We start from the raw sequence: 15,021 nt of genomic DNA, 5'->3' as shown, positions 1-15,021 counted from the left end.
AATATTCCACCGAAACTAAGAGGAGCCTTGATAATTTCAGCAGGTCCAGCACCTAAAGGTGTCCTGCTAAATTGTTCAGCTCCACTTGCAGCAACATTTGCAGCTTGCATTAAATTTTTAGCTTTTATTGCACTTAATTCTTTGACGGTTTGTAAACCAATAGCGGATCCTTGGGCAGGAGCAACAGCTCCTGGGGCATAGGCGTCGGATCCTTGAGGAGGAGCATAGGACACAGTTCCTTGGGACGGGGCGACGGCTCCTCCTGGGCCATAGGCAACTCCTCCTGGTGAATAGACAGTTGCTCTTTGAGCAGGAGCAGAGGCTCCTATGGTAGGAGTTTGCACTACCTTCCCCAAAGCAAACTGTTCATCAAAAAGTCCTCTTCTAGCTCTCACATTTGATCCTTTGTGTGAGCTAGGTGCAGCAGTAACTATCACGATTAATCCAAGAAAAACTATTGCGATCTTCATTTTTGAAAATTTCCTAAAAAATTAAAAACCTTTATAAACACTTTATGCAGAATCTTATGAAGTAAAGAGCACTTTTCACCTTTTTCAGATCACTCTTCACAAAATTCTGAATTATCTTACACAGAGTCTGCAACAGAAATGACTTGATTGTGAATGTGGATGGTCCCTTTTATATGAAGACGCGACTATTGCTGAGACGTAGAATATTCCCAACAAAAGTTTTTTTTAGCCTAATGATTGATTCGATAATTTTTGGAAGATTTATGGGCAACTATTTGGTTTAAGTTGAGCTAAGCTATACAAATTGTTGGGCACGAAGAGTAATAATCCATATTCCTATCTCTTGGTATAGGTGTTGACTTAATAACATCTGGGCTCGTCGATATAGTTTCTCGTAGAGAAAAAAAACTAATTTATCAATATTGGTCACTGTGCGGAAATTTATCTGATGCAGACGTATAGGAAGAGATCTTGAAAAACCTTCATTGGTTTGATCATTGTTTTAAAATCATAAGAATTGAGAATCATTCAGTGTTCAATAAATAGAACATTATTAATGGCTTGTTAATTGATCTGCAAAAAATCTATCAAATAAAAAAGAAATTAGTTTAAATTCATTTCAATTTATTAAACAAAAATGCTTTTTTTTTTCATATACAAAATGGCAGTTTAATATTTTCTCAATTCCAAATTGCTTTACTGGCTTTTTTAAGCGTTTTTTTTTGAGTTTTTTTTTAAATCGCTGAGTTTATGTGGTTTGTTCAATAAATTAGGGGGTGGCGGGTGATGAATTTAAAGGAAGTTTACCACTGGCTCCATCCACTGCCACCGTAGCCACTTCCATATCCACCACCGTAGCCGCTCCAGCCATTGCCGTACCCACTTCCACTGCCGTATCCAGACCAGCCATTGCCGCTGTAACCGCTTCCGTATCCAGACCAACCATTTCCGTAACCGCTTCCGTAATTGCCTCCGTAGCCGGACCATCCATTTCCGTAGCCACTTCCGTAACCACTTCCGTAACCACCTCCGTAGCCGGACCATCCATTTCCATAACCACTGCCATAGCCGCTACCGTAGCTGCTGTAGCTTGGCTGAACGTGGACTACAACTGTTTTGCCACCATATCCACCGCCATAACCGCCTCCGTAGCCACTGTAGCCAGAATTCCAGCCGTTTCCGTAGCCACCGCCATAGTTGCTCCATCCACCGCCACCGTAGCCTCCATATCCGCCTCCATATCCGCCTCCGTATCCGCCTCCATATCCACCACCACTAAAAAAATAAAAAATAAATTGTTAGGTTTCATCACACATTGATAACTCATTTAATTATGCCCTAGATAATGCTCTTTTGGCTTTACATCTTAATCATTTTATGCATTAAATTTCTTTTAAAATAACATGCCGTTTCTTACGTAAAAAGATCAATCAATTAACCTTTGGAATGCGGAGGCCTTGGTAGTTACGTAGAATGCGAAGGTGGGGTCGTTGAACGACCCCAAAAAGAAGGCCAATTTTCTCCCAAACTATACAACCTGGAGTTGTCGGGTTAGTGCCTATAGATTCCTTATATAGTCCTCTTGCACCCTGCACCACAAATTCGCCGCCCTAAAATACTTAGAAGGAGATATTAGGGAAAAACATTTTTCAATCATTTTTCACAATTTCTTTTTGAGAAATTTGCCAAGAAACTGCAATTTTTTTTTCACTCTTCCCCACATTCCCCTAACTTCCCGCAAAGTGATAAATGGCAATATTTCTCGAATATTCTTTATTGTTTTGCACATTTACATGCTTCTAATTATGTTTTATGTTGTTTATGCTCTAAAAAATTTTCCGCAGCATGACCGTTACACCAATTTTTGAATTCCCTTCTTCTACATTTTCCTTAATAACTTTTCTTGTGGTGGTCGGATTGAGCTGAAATTTTTACACAACCACCTCAGATAACCAAAGAACTTATTTCCAAAAGATGGGAATGGTATCTTTTATATTTATGGAGATATAACACGAAATATAGCGCTGGGGTCGTTCAACGACCCCGCTCCGCATTCCAAGGGTTAAAATAAAATAAATTAATGATAAAGAATAAATAAGTAGCAAAAGTGCCGGTCTGTCTTTGATGGTGGATCTATACCGATGATCCATTCTTAATTTATGCGAAAAAAAAACAATAAAATGAACATGTGCGAATATAAAAAGACATTACATGTGTATGTTATGTGATATACATATTTATGTAAATAATGAGATGTTCGGGGAAAAAATGTGAGAAATTTGCATTTTTGAATTTTAATTTGCTGTTTTATCATCCTCTTCGGCTTAAAGGTTATTGTTACTTATTAGGCAGGATAAGATAAATCTAGAATGAATTCGCCGCAACAAGCTCAACCGGCGTGTTACATAATGCTTTCAGAACATGAATTTCTTTACTTCATTAAGTTAACCATAATCGTAAATTATTACGTTTATGGAAAGATTTTATTTTTGAATGAGAATCACAATTTATGCAAAAAAAAGTGCGACTTTTTGATAAATTATTTTATAACTCAGATATGCCAATTTAGCATGATTTACCTATTTTGAGAACATCAAAAAATTTATTTTAACAAAAATCGAAAAGATTAGGCAAAAATAAAAGTTTTTAGATCTCTAAACTTTCATTAAATCTGCTTAAGAATTTGTTTTCTTGGTTTCTTTAGAGAATTTTAAAATATTTAATGTATAATAAAAAAAAAATCTTTACATATCTGGCTTAAAAGCTTTTTCAATAATTTATTATACTCTCTATGAATCTGTCTGTTTCTTTAAAATCTTTAGAACTTGGAAAATTTAAAAATCATACCAAGAAAATTTTTTTTAATAAAAGAAAATTAACAAGAAATCATTGAATTTATTTAAAATTGAAATTTTGCATAATATTTTTCCATTTACGTCCACTGCACAATATTACCACTCAAAATGAATTTCATTTTCATTTGGCGTGTGCTCAAACTTCATTTGCCAATCACTTACAGAACAAAAAGTCTTTTCATTGAATCCAAAACTTAAAGACGATTCATTGGAAAATGGAGCACTCACTTTTGGCTTTAAAAAATGTCTTAAAAATTTGGATATTTTGCGCGCACATATACATAATTGCACTTTCAGGAGCTTTTAACACTTTACTTATTATTGCAAAAGAAAATTAACTCACCCGAGTCCAGCTTTCTTAAGCAACAGCTTCAGTGTCCTCTTGTCACGGACATGATTAGCGGATTCCAGCTCCTTAGTAGGATCTAGGTTTACAGCATCTTCCAATGAAGCGGGCTTCTCCTCCGCAGCGGCAACAATGGCCACAATTAATCCAAGAAGCACAATGGCGGTTCTCATTTTTCTGGAGCAAATCCTGAAAATTTATAAACACTCTTTTTAGCACTTCCTTTAAGCACAAACTACAAATGGGGGTTTAATCCAAAAAGGCTCTTCTTTCGAAGTTATATACCTGGGACTACACACAGTTCCGAATATCTCACACAGAATGACTTGATTTGTTGGGCTGTTGATCACTTTTATACGAAATAGACCGGTCTTGAGCCGCGAAAATTAACACCCCACCCATTTTTTCAGCATCTCAGCACCACACTGTGCTTTCTGGGCACAATTTATGGGTAAAATTTGTTACTAAGCTTTCGTGGAGTCTCGCTTGTATATTGTTTATTTTGCGCAAATAGACAAATACAAACTGTCGATTTTGAAGAATATTCATGCAGTATTAGGAAGAAGATAAACGAGAGGGGGACTTTTCTTCACTAAACCTTCCTATGGAGGAAATTTTAGCGAGTTCATGGATTGTGTCATAAAAATATTGTCAAAGGAATTGCCACAGACATGTCTATTGAGCACCATAATCTCATCCATGATGCACTTCTCAGTGTTCTGCTAAATAAGTTCGAGGCGTGAAATGCGTGACACTGGAGAAGCTTTTGACCCTGAACGTACTTTGATCCATGAAAAGTATGCCTATTTCGTCAAAGAAAAATTAGTATCAATTACCATCTCTTGAGGTTTGTAGTACCTTCTTCGTGCGGTGATCCCCATTCGAAGCATAATCAATCTGAAATGTAATCCCAAATTTGCTTTTTAATTAGTCCTCTTTGAACACCGTCGTATATCCGAAATTTCGACCTTGGGTGGAATTTAATGTGCGAAGGTATAGTCTTCAAAATAGGTGTCATTTGTATGCACGACAGGTGAGGTGAATAGAATTTTTTTGAGACAAAAGGTGTAGGAGGTGGTATGAATGGGAATTCCGGAGATGATGTGCTAAGTGACGATATTGCCAGAATCAACAGTAAGAGAATTGACGCAAAAGACATTCGTGATTCTTGCCAGAGTGCCCATCGCATGAGAAATTCACAAAGTACCCACACGTGGGGATGCTAAAATAAAAGTAGAAAAGTCCTTACTCGAGTGAATAATTCGCAAGGAAAAGGCGGGATATGTGAGGACATAGTTGATGAATCTCACTAGTGGCATAACTTTCTCGTAAAAAAAAGAAAATTTTTGAAAATCTGGGCGTGTTGAGAGAAGCAGATATCATGAAAATGATAAAAAAAAATTTAGGTATGTTCTCATGTTGTGCTCACAATAAAGATTGTTTTCTTAATGTTTAGAATCAATTTACGAGACAAATCACATTTGATTGTGAAGTGACGAAATGATAAAAGGCTAGGAAACGAGACGAAATTCACGTTTTAACTATATATTTAGAACATTTTAGAATTTTTGTTCTAAGAAAAAAATGCAATTCTCGTTAAGATTTTATCTTAAAGAATTTCTTAGAATTTAAATAGCATCACGAATATGTTTTTGGAAACAAAACTAACGATGAATTTATGAATATTTCGATTATATTTAGTACCGCAGAAGACCAGCATCGTGAAATTTATGTACCATGTGGTTAATATTCTTCCCTTTCGGTATTATAAATAGTATTTTATTCCTTTCATATAAAGGCCAACACATTGCAGATAAAATATGAAAATGATAAAAAATGAAAAATATATTCTGCTGAATCTGTTCGAACTATGAAAATTGATTTTTTCATATCCCAAATTTTAGAATGTGTAATAAGGGATGCTTAATACATAGGGGTTGTATAAAATTGCTATATACATACATAACATACATACATAGTAAATGCTGTAATAATGTTTAAGTATTGCAGCAAATGAGCGATTCATCTTTCACGTGAATTGGCATATAAAGTACTTGGGGAGAAAGTAATTACCCATGAATGAATGTGGATGAACCTTAAGCATGCAGTTCTAACGTAAGAATTCTCCATAGAAGTGCGTCAATGAGGCAAAAAAGCCCCGGCGGGAGTTAATGGGTGCACAGAGAAGAGAGACAAAAGTCATTCTCACACCTTGGGCACTTTGTCATGATAATGTAGATGGGAAAGTTTGTGGGTTACATCCAATGAATATGGATGGAAGCCAGATGCGGAGACAATAAAGTATCTCATAGTTTGAACTCTCATGCCGCTCTTGAGCGGGATTATGTAAGCGATGCTGTGATGTTTTTGTGTGACACCACTAAATGTTATTTCTTTCTGCAACATCGCACATCTTTGCATCCAATGCAGGTGACTGCATACGTATTGCTTAAATATTTGATTCAGAGGCTCCAGATTGTCTAATACTGTTTACGCATGATTTCGTATATGTGAACAGGGTCCGGGTTTATCGTTTAATTCACACGAGAAATCCTCTCGCAAATCCACCTTAAATTGAATTAACATAATCAAATGGAATCTCAATATCCCATAAAATTACCATTTCCCCACCTCGTTTCCCATCGATAGGCTTCTTTAGGATTAAGAGGCATCATCCGAGGAATTTCTATATGTATGTTTATCAGTGACCTATTGAATTTCTGGCCCGTTCTGTCGCGCGAAGGTTAACCAAACGACTTCTAATGCTAATCATCACCAAGCAAGATGACAACATTTCCGACAAATATTTGTTTCCCCGGCTCTTCGTGCGGGAAGGCACTCTCTGTGCGTTGGATTGATCGCCTTAGGAATTTTCAAATAAAACATTTAATGATATATTTTTCTACCAAGGGGCGTACTGGCATGGATTTTTAGCACGGAGGAATCTTAAATTCAGAGCTGAATTGCGCAATAATCAGGAAATCTAAAAATTTCCTTTCAAAAAACGTAAAAATTATTCAATTCAACGAATAAAGTTAATTTATTTAAAATCATCGATTTATTGCATGTGAAATTAATAAATTGCAAAACAATCAATTTATAGAATTTTATGTCTGCAATAAATTATCCCACAATGACTTGAAGCTTTAATTATTTTGGCAAAAAAATATATTAAGAATTCATATCAACTTGATTTTTTTGGAAAAAAAAATTTCCGTATTTTTATTTTATTTTAAAAAAGCAAAATAAACGGCATGCAACACGTTTTTCACATAAAGATCATCTCATTTTGACCATAAATAAAATTTTCATCATTTCAAAATTCTTGATCCTCAAAAATAGTTCCGGAACAAAGAAAACCGACTCTCCAGAACATAAGGAGATACAAGTAATTTGAGACGATTTATATGCAGATTCAGTGATGACGATAGACACCCCTCGGTGTTGAATGAAAGAGAAAAAAAAATGAAACGAAACACTCGCAAAAGAGTATTTAAATACTCGACAATTTAGATGATATTTGATGTCGGAATTTCAACTTTGTGGTGTCTGTCTCGAGAACTCTCGTGTAAAATTCAATTTCACTTTTCATTGAAATGTTCAAATTCCACCACATTCGGTATGAGTTTCCTGTGTGAAAAAGCTCTGAGGAGAGTGGGAGAAGAGAAGAAATCCCATTTAAGCAAGAAAATGAAACTCATTTCCAATTATGCCTTTTCAATTAGGGCCCCAAAAGTTAAGAAATGAAATTGATGCGAATGAAAATGAGGATATGCTAGAATTGATTTTTGAATGTTTTCGTTTCTTCACTCTCTTTTGGGTGTGTGATTGTGTGTTAAGGTCAACCTGAGGTAAGAATTTTTTTTAAATATCATAAATTTTAGCGATGAGACAAAACCCAGCATGTTGCACGTGGCAAGGTGAATTTTGTGAATTTCTGCTAAAAGTGACGGAACAAATAGATGATCTCTCACACATTTATAAATCATTCATAAATCATTCAGGTGGGAGCTTTGTGGTTACCTATATACTTTTTACTTTTTGGGAAAAACACAAAGAATCAGATAATACAATTAATTAAATTCGCATATTTCTCCAGGCTTTTAGTCCCCATTCATTGTGCCTCTGTGGAGTGTATTAAGCTAAACAAAATATGCGAGAAGATGAAGAAACTCCGGATATCTCTTGTTTCTCCTACAAGCGAGGTCAGCTCTTTTGTGAGGGGGAGGCTAAGAAGTCAATTGAAAATTTAATGAGATAGAACATGCCGTCAATTGTACCCTTTTGGGACTAATTATTGTGTTTTCTAGCAAATTGGAGAAAAATCATCCTCCGCCCACAATTCTCAGTGGACGAAAAGCGGGTCCTTTTGTATTTGAAAAACCCACTCCCTAACCATCCCATGCGGGGTAGTGGAAATCCCAAAGGACAAACGGAAAGTCGTGCTTTTTTGCCACTCGTCCTCGGTTTATAATAAAATAACAAGCGAAGAGAAAGAAACACAAGAAGGTTGAAATGGAACCAAAAAAAAATGCCCAACCGATGGGAATAAAACTGGGGAAAAAACTCAATGGGATTCGGTCGACACGTCCCACTTGTAGAAAATGAACTTTTTTCTCTCTCCCCCCGAAGGAAATTCCTACAAGGCACATTTCAGGCGCTACAGGGTATCCACATTGGGGAAAAACTTATCTAACGGACTTTTCTCAATTAACAAATTTAAATGCAAAACCACAGAATTTCACTCTGGGGGACACTTTTATTTGACCCACGGCTTATGGTGAGATTTTGGTCTTAAATTGACATCTTTTAACCCATATTCCATGAAGAAAAAATCATAGTTTCTTAGTATATGTAGGAAGCATATTTTTGTATTAAGGGATTTTCAGGGAGGAATACAAATCTCTTCTTTATTTTCGTTTTACCATTTTTTTTAATAAGGAAATCAATAATAATAGAAAATTAGAGAAAATAGGAAAGAATTAGCAAGAGTTAGCAGTCTAACCAAAAGCTCTAGAAAAAGCTCCCAATGAAATGAATAATAAATATGCAAAAAATGTCATATTTCTTTCAATGAAATTTTCACTTTCCGGGAAATCTCATCAACTCCAATTATTTTATGACATAATTTAAATTTTAATATACTACCACCAATACTAAAATTAAAATAGATAAAATCAATAGAGTGAGTAATAATCACGGTGTCTATTAATGCTAATTTGTGCCACACTTTTGCAAAAATTTCAACCAATTTGGTAACACTCGTTAATTTCTTCTTCTTCTTTTTGTTATAACTTTGTTGGAAACTTTTGTGAATTGAAGAAAATTTATTGAGAAGAAATGAACAATCATTTCTGTTTGAAACACATGTTATCTTAAGAGATTCTCTGCACTTCCTTCGAAAACTGCCACGGTGTGTGAAGGAAAAGCTGCAATCTCATGAAGTATAATTTAATTTTAATAATCGTGAAACAATAAGAGGAGTGCAAGCCATAACGTCTTCTATACCTTTTACTGGGAAAACTTTCGCAATTTAAGATCATTTTGTGCCTCTTAAGGAATATATGTAGGTATTACCTTTCTCTTTGCCGTTCTTTTCTTCTCAGAAGCTATAGAACGTGGGGGTATGCGGGGTTTCAGTCTATTGCATTCCTTTGCGCCGTGGCGCAGAAGAAAGTCAAGGTAACTTGTGTAAAACATAAATCAATATTATACGCGTGCAAAATGTAATGGTTAAAAATTGCAAACTCGTTTATGGGTTGTCTCTATAAATAGAAAAATCTTCAAGATAGGAATCTCACTTAATTTAATAAATAAATCGAATGTGAAAAACTTAATTATATCAAAAGGAAACGTGATTTACGAGGCATTTGGTCTTATATAAAACGCAAAAAATGCAGATTAATTTTTATAAAATTTGCACATTTCATCATGTTATAAAACCATTTTGACTACCTATGTACGTGGTGGTAAAACATCAACCATCTATAAATTATTTTTCTCAATTAATTGCTTCTCAGTGCTTTTTTGCAATAGATATGGCACACATTGTTTAATTGAATTTTATATAATTTAATTGATTTTAAAATTTAATTATTTTTAGAAGTTAAAAAAAAAAATCCAAAATCACCTACGTTTCAAACTAAAAGGTTAAAACACCTGCTGAAATGGGGGGGGGGAGTAGGGCTTCTGTCGAGCCTTTTAATGACAGTGATAAATTGACAGTAAATTTTTATGTGTGTCATCATGAGAGCCATAATGGGTAATAACGCTAAAAAGCTGCAAATGATAAATTTTGTCATTTTTAATTAATAAATCACATCAAATCTGGCAACAGGAGTCCCCCAAAGATTTATAATAATGTACTTCACGCACGGTGAAAAGTCAAAATTAATGCAGCAGTGAATTATTTTGCACTGATATGGCATTTCCTCTCCATAAAAAAGCCACAAATTACCACAATCATTTTCCGCGGGAGTGGGTGGGGGAGGGTGTACGAATTTGATAACATTTTAATCGTCATCATCGCACTTTAGCAGAGTAATTCTCATGCGACGTTTTTTTGTTCATTTGTATTCAGAAATTAATTCAACATATCCGCCCAATGAGGACGAGAGCATCAACATGGAGGAGGATGTGCTGTACCAGCGCGGGGCGTCATTTAGTGCCAAACTTGATGACTCCAACGCACACATTTTCGACAATACCCTATCCAACAGTAAGCATGTGATGTCACGAATGGGTGAGCATAGAATCAATGCAATAGCTGGGAGTGAGGAGCAATTGGACGGCGGTGGCGGTGGGGTGGCCACCGTGTCTAGTGAATTGAGTGACGACATATTCTATTCAAAAGAGGATATGTCCATCTATGATGACGTCAACAATAATCGACTAAATCTACGAAGTAGGGACTCAACACTGTACGACAGAATGACCCTCGGGGTTGCTTCCTATGAACTTGCCGCTATGAATTCATCCTACATCACAAAGGATAACCTGAGTCTCCCACAAGGGAACAATGGCACAGAAGCCGCAGCAAATGTTACAAGGTATGTACAACTAAGCTTCTTCTATGCATGCTTTGAAAATTAAATATACAACTACCTCGAATTATGTTGCTAATTTGTTGAAGCCCAGTTGGAGCAAAATTTTCGTTTTGAAAATTTATTAAAGACATCGTGCAACGCTAAAAGCCTTACAACATTGTATGTTGAAAGATGGCGAAATAGACGTTTAGCGAACCATTTGTAATCTGAAGCATCACTGTACGTTGGCATAGCTCGAGTTGGAAACTAATTCTGTGAAGGAAAATGATGGGAATGAAAATTAAACCAGCATAGGCAGTTCTTGGATTCTTTGAAAGAGTAGAGAACATTTCCGTTGCATAAATTAATTAAAATCTTTTCACGTAATTTTCCTAATAAAATTAATTATTTTATCTACATTCGATAAATTTAAAATTAAGGACATGAAAATATTTACACAAAAATATAGATATGGGGCCTTATTCAGCGACCAAGAAACCCTTGATATTCGCTTGAAATCTTGAAATTTCGGTACAAAATTCAAAGATTTCAAGGGTTTCTTGGTCGCTGAATAAGGCCCATGCTTGGGAAAATTGCATAAAAGCTCCTTAAATTCCATTAAATTCTTTATGCTCAATTTTTCACACTATGTAATGGTATTTGCCATAAGTTTTGCTATTTCCGTCACGGGGTCACATAATAAATCCATCCTTACATCAAAATTGCATTGAATGCATTTATGAAAACTTTATACAACTTATAGCTTTAACTTGTAAGCCGCAACAATCGTAAATTTTCCATGCATTTTCCACCACCACAGAAACCCATCTTGTACTATGATCCTTTCTCTCTCTTAGTTGTTGGGGGTGTATTTTGTGTAACAAGAAGGCAAGTGCAGCTATTTGTCACAATTACGTTAAGTAGACGTAAGCCCCTCGTTCACCCAACCCCATGGGAGTTGGGTTGAAGACGAGTACTCCACGACGAAGGCTGTTGGCATCCACAAGGAGCCGCAGCGCACCCACTGTTGTGCCACTTTTCACTACAAAACACCTCCTTCGTTTTCCCTTTCCACAGGACACCGTGCGTCCTGGATTGCGGACTCGATGGCAGATGCAACAACGACGACGGAACACCGAGGTGTCTCTGTCCATTTGGCAAGACTGGTCTCAAATGTGAGGAAGGTAAGCTACCACCCTCTAGATTCTATATCAATTTATCAGAAAACTTTCCCCATCATCCTCGTCCCTTTCCAATATGCACGAGAAGTGGAAAATAATTGCAAATGGCAGGCGAATGGGCAGACAACACATTTCACTTGCATATGCCGTTCGTATGAGGATATACCCGGGGACAATAGGATGGCAATATATGGAATATAATAAAGGCAACTCGCAGGATAAATTATTTTCTACGCCACACAGAGCATGGTGAACGTTTTGTCTGTCACCAAGTCCCGCACGAGTAGGTGGTTGTGGTGTCCTTCAAACCCCATTGAACATTATATGTGTGGTAACTTTATGGCTTAAATTTTAAACTCAAGAGCTCGCGTTCGCGCTCCTGGAATAATGTTTTGAGGGGGTGGAAGAGCGTAAAATGTGTGGTTTTCCTCATGAGAATTTTATGAGTAAAGTATGTCAACATTCCTCTTGCACCAACAGCGAAATGTTGCGAAATGAAATACTTGAAATTTTACCACGATGTCTACAAAAGGATACTAACGCGTGTTTCTTGGTAACATTTTTTATTTATTTTCCCAAAGACAAGCAAATGCATTTCTTTATTCACTTTTACTGTGAAAATCAGATAATATCCTGCAAATTTTTTTTTAGGATTATCTGACTTTAAGAAAACAATATTATTAAACATACAAAGCAAACACAAATATACATACATATGTATGTGGTACACTAATTAATTAAAGATAATTTAATATAATTGTGATCAATATTTTAAAATTACTCCATTAAGGTGTACATAATAGCACCATATGAAACAGCAGCTTTCATAACCTGTAAAAAAAAATATATATATTTAATAAAAAAATATTTTGAGAGAAAAAAATTGAATATTAATCAAAACTTACGCTGACAAAAGTATCGAGGGATAAATTCATTATTCCTCCTGCTTCCAATCCAACAGCTTCTTGTCCAGCAGCCATCATTATTAATAGAGCAAGTTTTTCACCTTGTTTCATCTCATACCATTGCGTGTGATAAAGGGCTTCTCCAATTGCCTCTGTTCGATTGCGAAGAATTTCTCCGAGAGAACAGAAGAGGAATAATTGAAATACTAATAAAATTGTTGTCACGTACATAACAATTGGAGATTCATAGAAGCGCGTAATGTAGAGTAATAGAAGGACATAGAAAAAGTTAGTCCCGATAAAGTGAAGATTGAGGTGCCAGTAGATTTTTTGGAAAATCCTTCAAAATTAATTAAAATAAACATTTTTTTTACAATTTAAAATAATGTTAAGCAAGATAATGTATTTACCTCACATTAAAGAGTACTTTTAAGTGTGATTGATAAACAAAGAGCAAAATTTCCTTCGAATCATTTTGCGCAATTTCAGCATCATTTAAACGTTCAATAACTTCAGCAAGTGCCCCAAATTCCCCTTCAAAATGTGCAAAGATTATGAGAAAATATGCATCTCCCACAACAACTATCTCAACCACCATAATGTATGACATAGCGCTGAAATATGTTGTAATCATACTTTTGTAAGGATTGTCATCAGCAATAATTATCGGTGGTATTTTGACGAATACTGGACAGCATTTTGTTAAATTATATCCATATATAATAACGAAGACAGCCGTAGCGTTAAATAGAACTATTAAGATTCTATAGAATAAAAGGGAAAGAATTCAATAACTTAAAACTAAATAATTTGTACAATATGTTTAAAAAAAACATTAAGAAAAAATATAAATATTATTCTTTTGCTCACCTCGCGATAACAAGCGCGAGTCTAAGATTTTTCTTCAACCATTTTCTACGAATGTCATTTGCAAAATCTAAATTTGAAGCCTTTATGAGAAACTCCATATAATCCACTAATTTATCAAAATCCTTTCGATGTGCAATGAAAAATACATAATATTTGAAACTAGCTTGATAACAAGCTCCAAGAAAGGCCATGCAGTAGCACATATAAATATGATTTTCGGCCGTAAAAATAGTGACAATGGCAAAGTATATTGATATTAAAAAAATAATAGGTACAAAACACAATTTCAGAAAACGCAACACTTTTCCAGGATTGGAAAAAAAGATATCCAAAGTGGCCCAATTGTAAAATATTCTGTGAATATTTATAACTTTTTTATGAAGGAAAATGATTTCTTTTTCCGACATATTTCTTGAATTTTTTTTCTTCAACCGTAACACTTTAGAAGCACAAGCAAACTGAAGAAAATTTTCCAAGTCGCATCTTATAAAGTGTATTCTTTAGCCAAAGTTAGGGTGGTATGACCTGATATTACTATGTTCATACTATATTGCAATCCAGGTGTAAGATTGTTTAAAGGTGTAGAATTTCATTAAATATTTAATGTGAGATTTTGTCACTTGTCAATAAAGGGCAAGAAAACTATAAGAAAGTGTGAATTGTGAATTTTTAATTTTGTTTAGAAATTCTTAAGGAAGTGCAATCATAACGTATGTCCTTCAAACTCCATTGAACATTATAATGTGTGGAAACTTTCTATTTTAAATTTCATATTTATGGGTTCGCGTTCGCGCTCCTGGAATAATGTTTTGAGAATGGTAGAAAAGCGTAAAATGTGTGGTTTTCCTTAGGAGTATTTTATGGGGAAAGTATATCAACAAACATGAAATTTTATCACGATGTTTACAAAGGATAGGGGAGACCGGGGTTAAAAAAGGCGCTTAAGGGTTTAGAAAAGCTCAAAATATCATATTTCCCAAATAGATAAAACAAAATGTATATCTCATTTCTTTAGGAAAGAACGTTATGCACGAGGCATAGGATAAGTCCCCCGCATGTAACCAAAATTGGGTTTTAAATTATTGTAGGGGATCCTTAAAGATTCAAAATAAGCGTAGTCATTTCCCGGAAAAGCGCTGGGAAATCTACGAATTTTCCGGTTTTTGGTGTAACCTATATTGATTTATTTCTCAATTTCTATCAATTGTAGAATATTGCGATTGGTGTCAAATGAAAGCTATATCAATGCTTAATATTATATATTAAAACCATTTTCCAAAATGCACAAGAAGGTGAAAATTCGGAAAGATTTTCCGAACACGCATTTTTCTTTCGCCTCCCATAGTACTCTGCGTTGATACCACTGCTT

The 15,021-nt window shown here is 35.2% G+C and overlaps 1 protein-coding gene across 1 annotated transcript in view; it reads left to right on the top strand.

The window, feature by feature from the left end:
- LOC129787632 (uncharacterized) overlaps positions 1–12,156 on the top strand; it is a 45,650-nt gene extending 33,494 nt beyond the window's left edge. Inside the window, exons 3-4 of the mRNA XM_055823356.1 lie at positions 10,252–10,720; positions 11,774–12,156. Coding sequence (XP_055679331.1) covers positions 10,252–10,720; positions 11,774–11,975 — 671 coding nt within the window. The 3' untranslated portion in view covers positions 11,976–12,156. The remainder of the gene's footprint in view (positions 1–10,251; positions 10,721–11,773) is intronic.
- The last annotated feature ends 2,865 nt before the right edge of the window (positions 12,157–15,021 follow it).

The sequence above is a fragment of the Lutzomyia longipalpis genome, chromosome 1 (genome assembly GCF_024334085.1).
Source record: "Lutzomyia longipalpis isolate SR_M1_2022 chromosome 1, ASM2433408v1".
Classification (NCBI taxonomy): domain Eukaryota; kingdom Metazoa; phylum Arthropoda; class Insecta; order Diptera; family Psychodidae; genus Lutzomyia; species Lutzomyia longipalpis.
The sequence above is the reverse complement of the archived record's forward strand: the minus strand, read 5'-3'. Positions and strand labels throughout refer to the sequence as shown.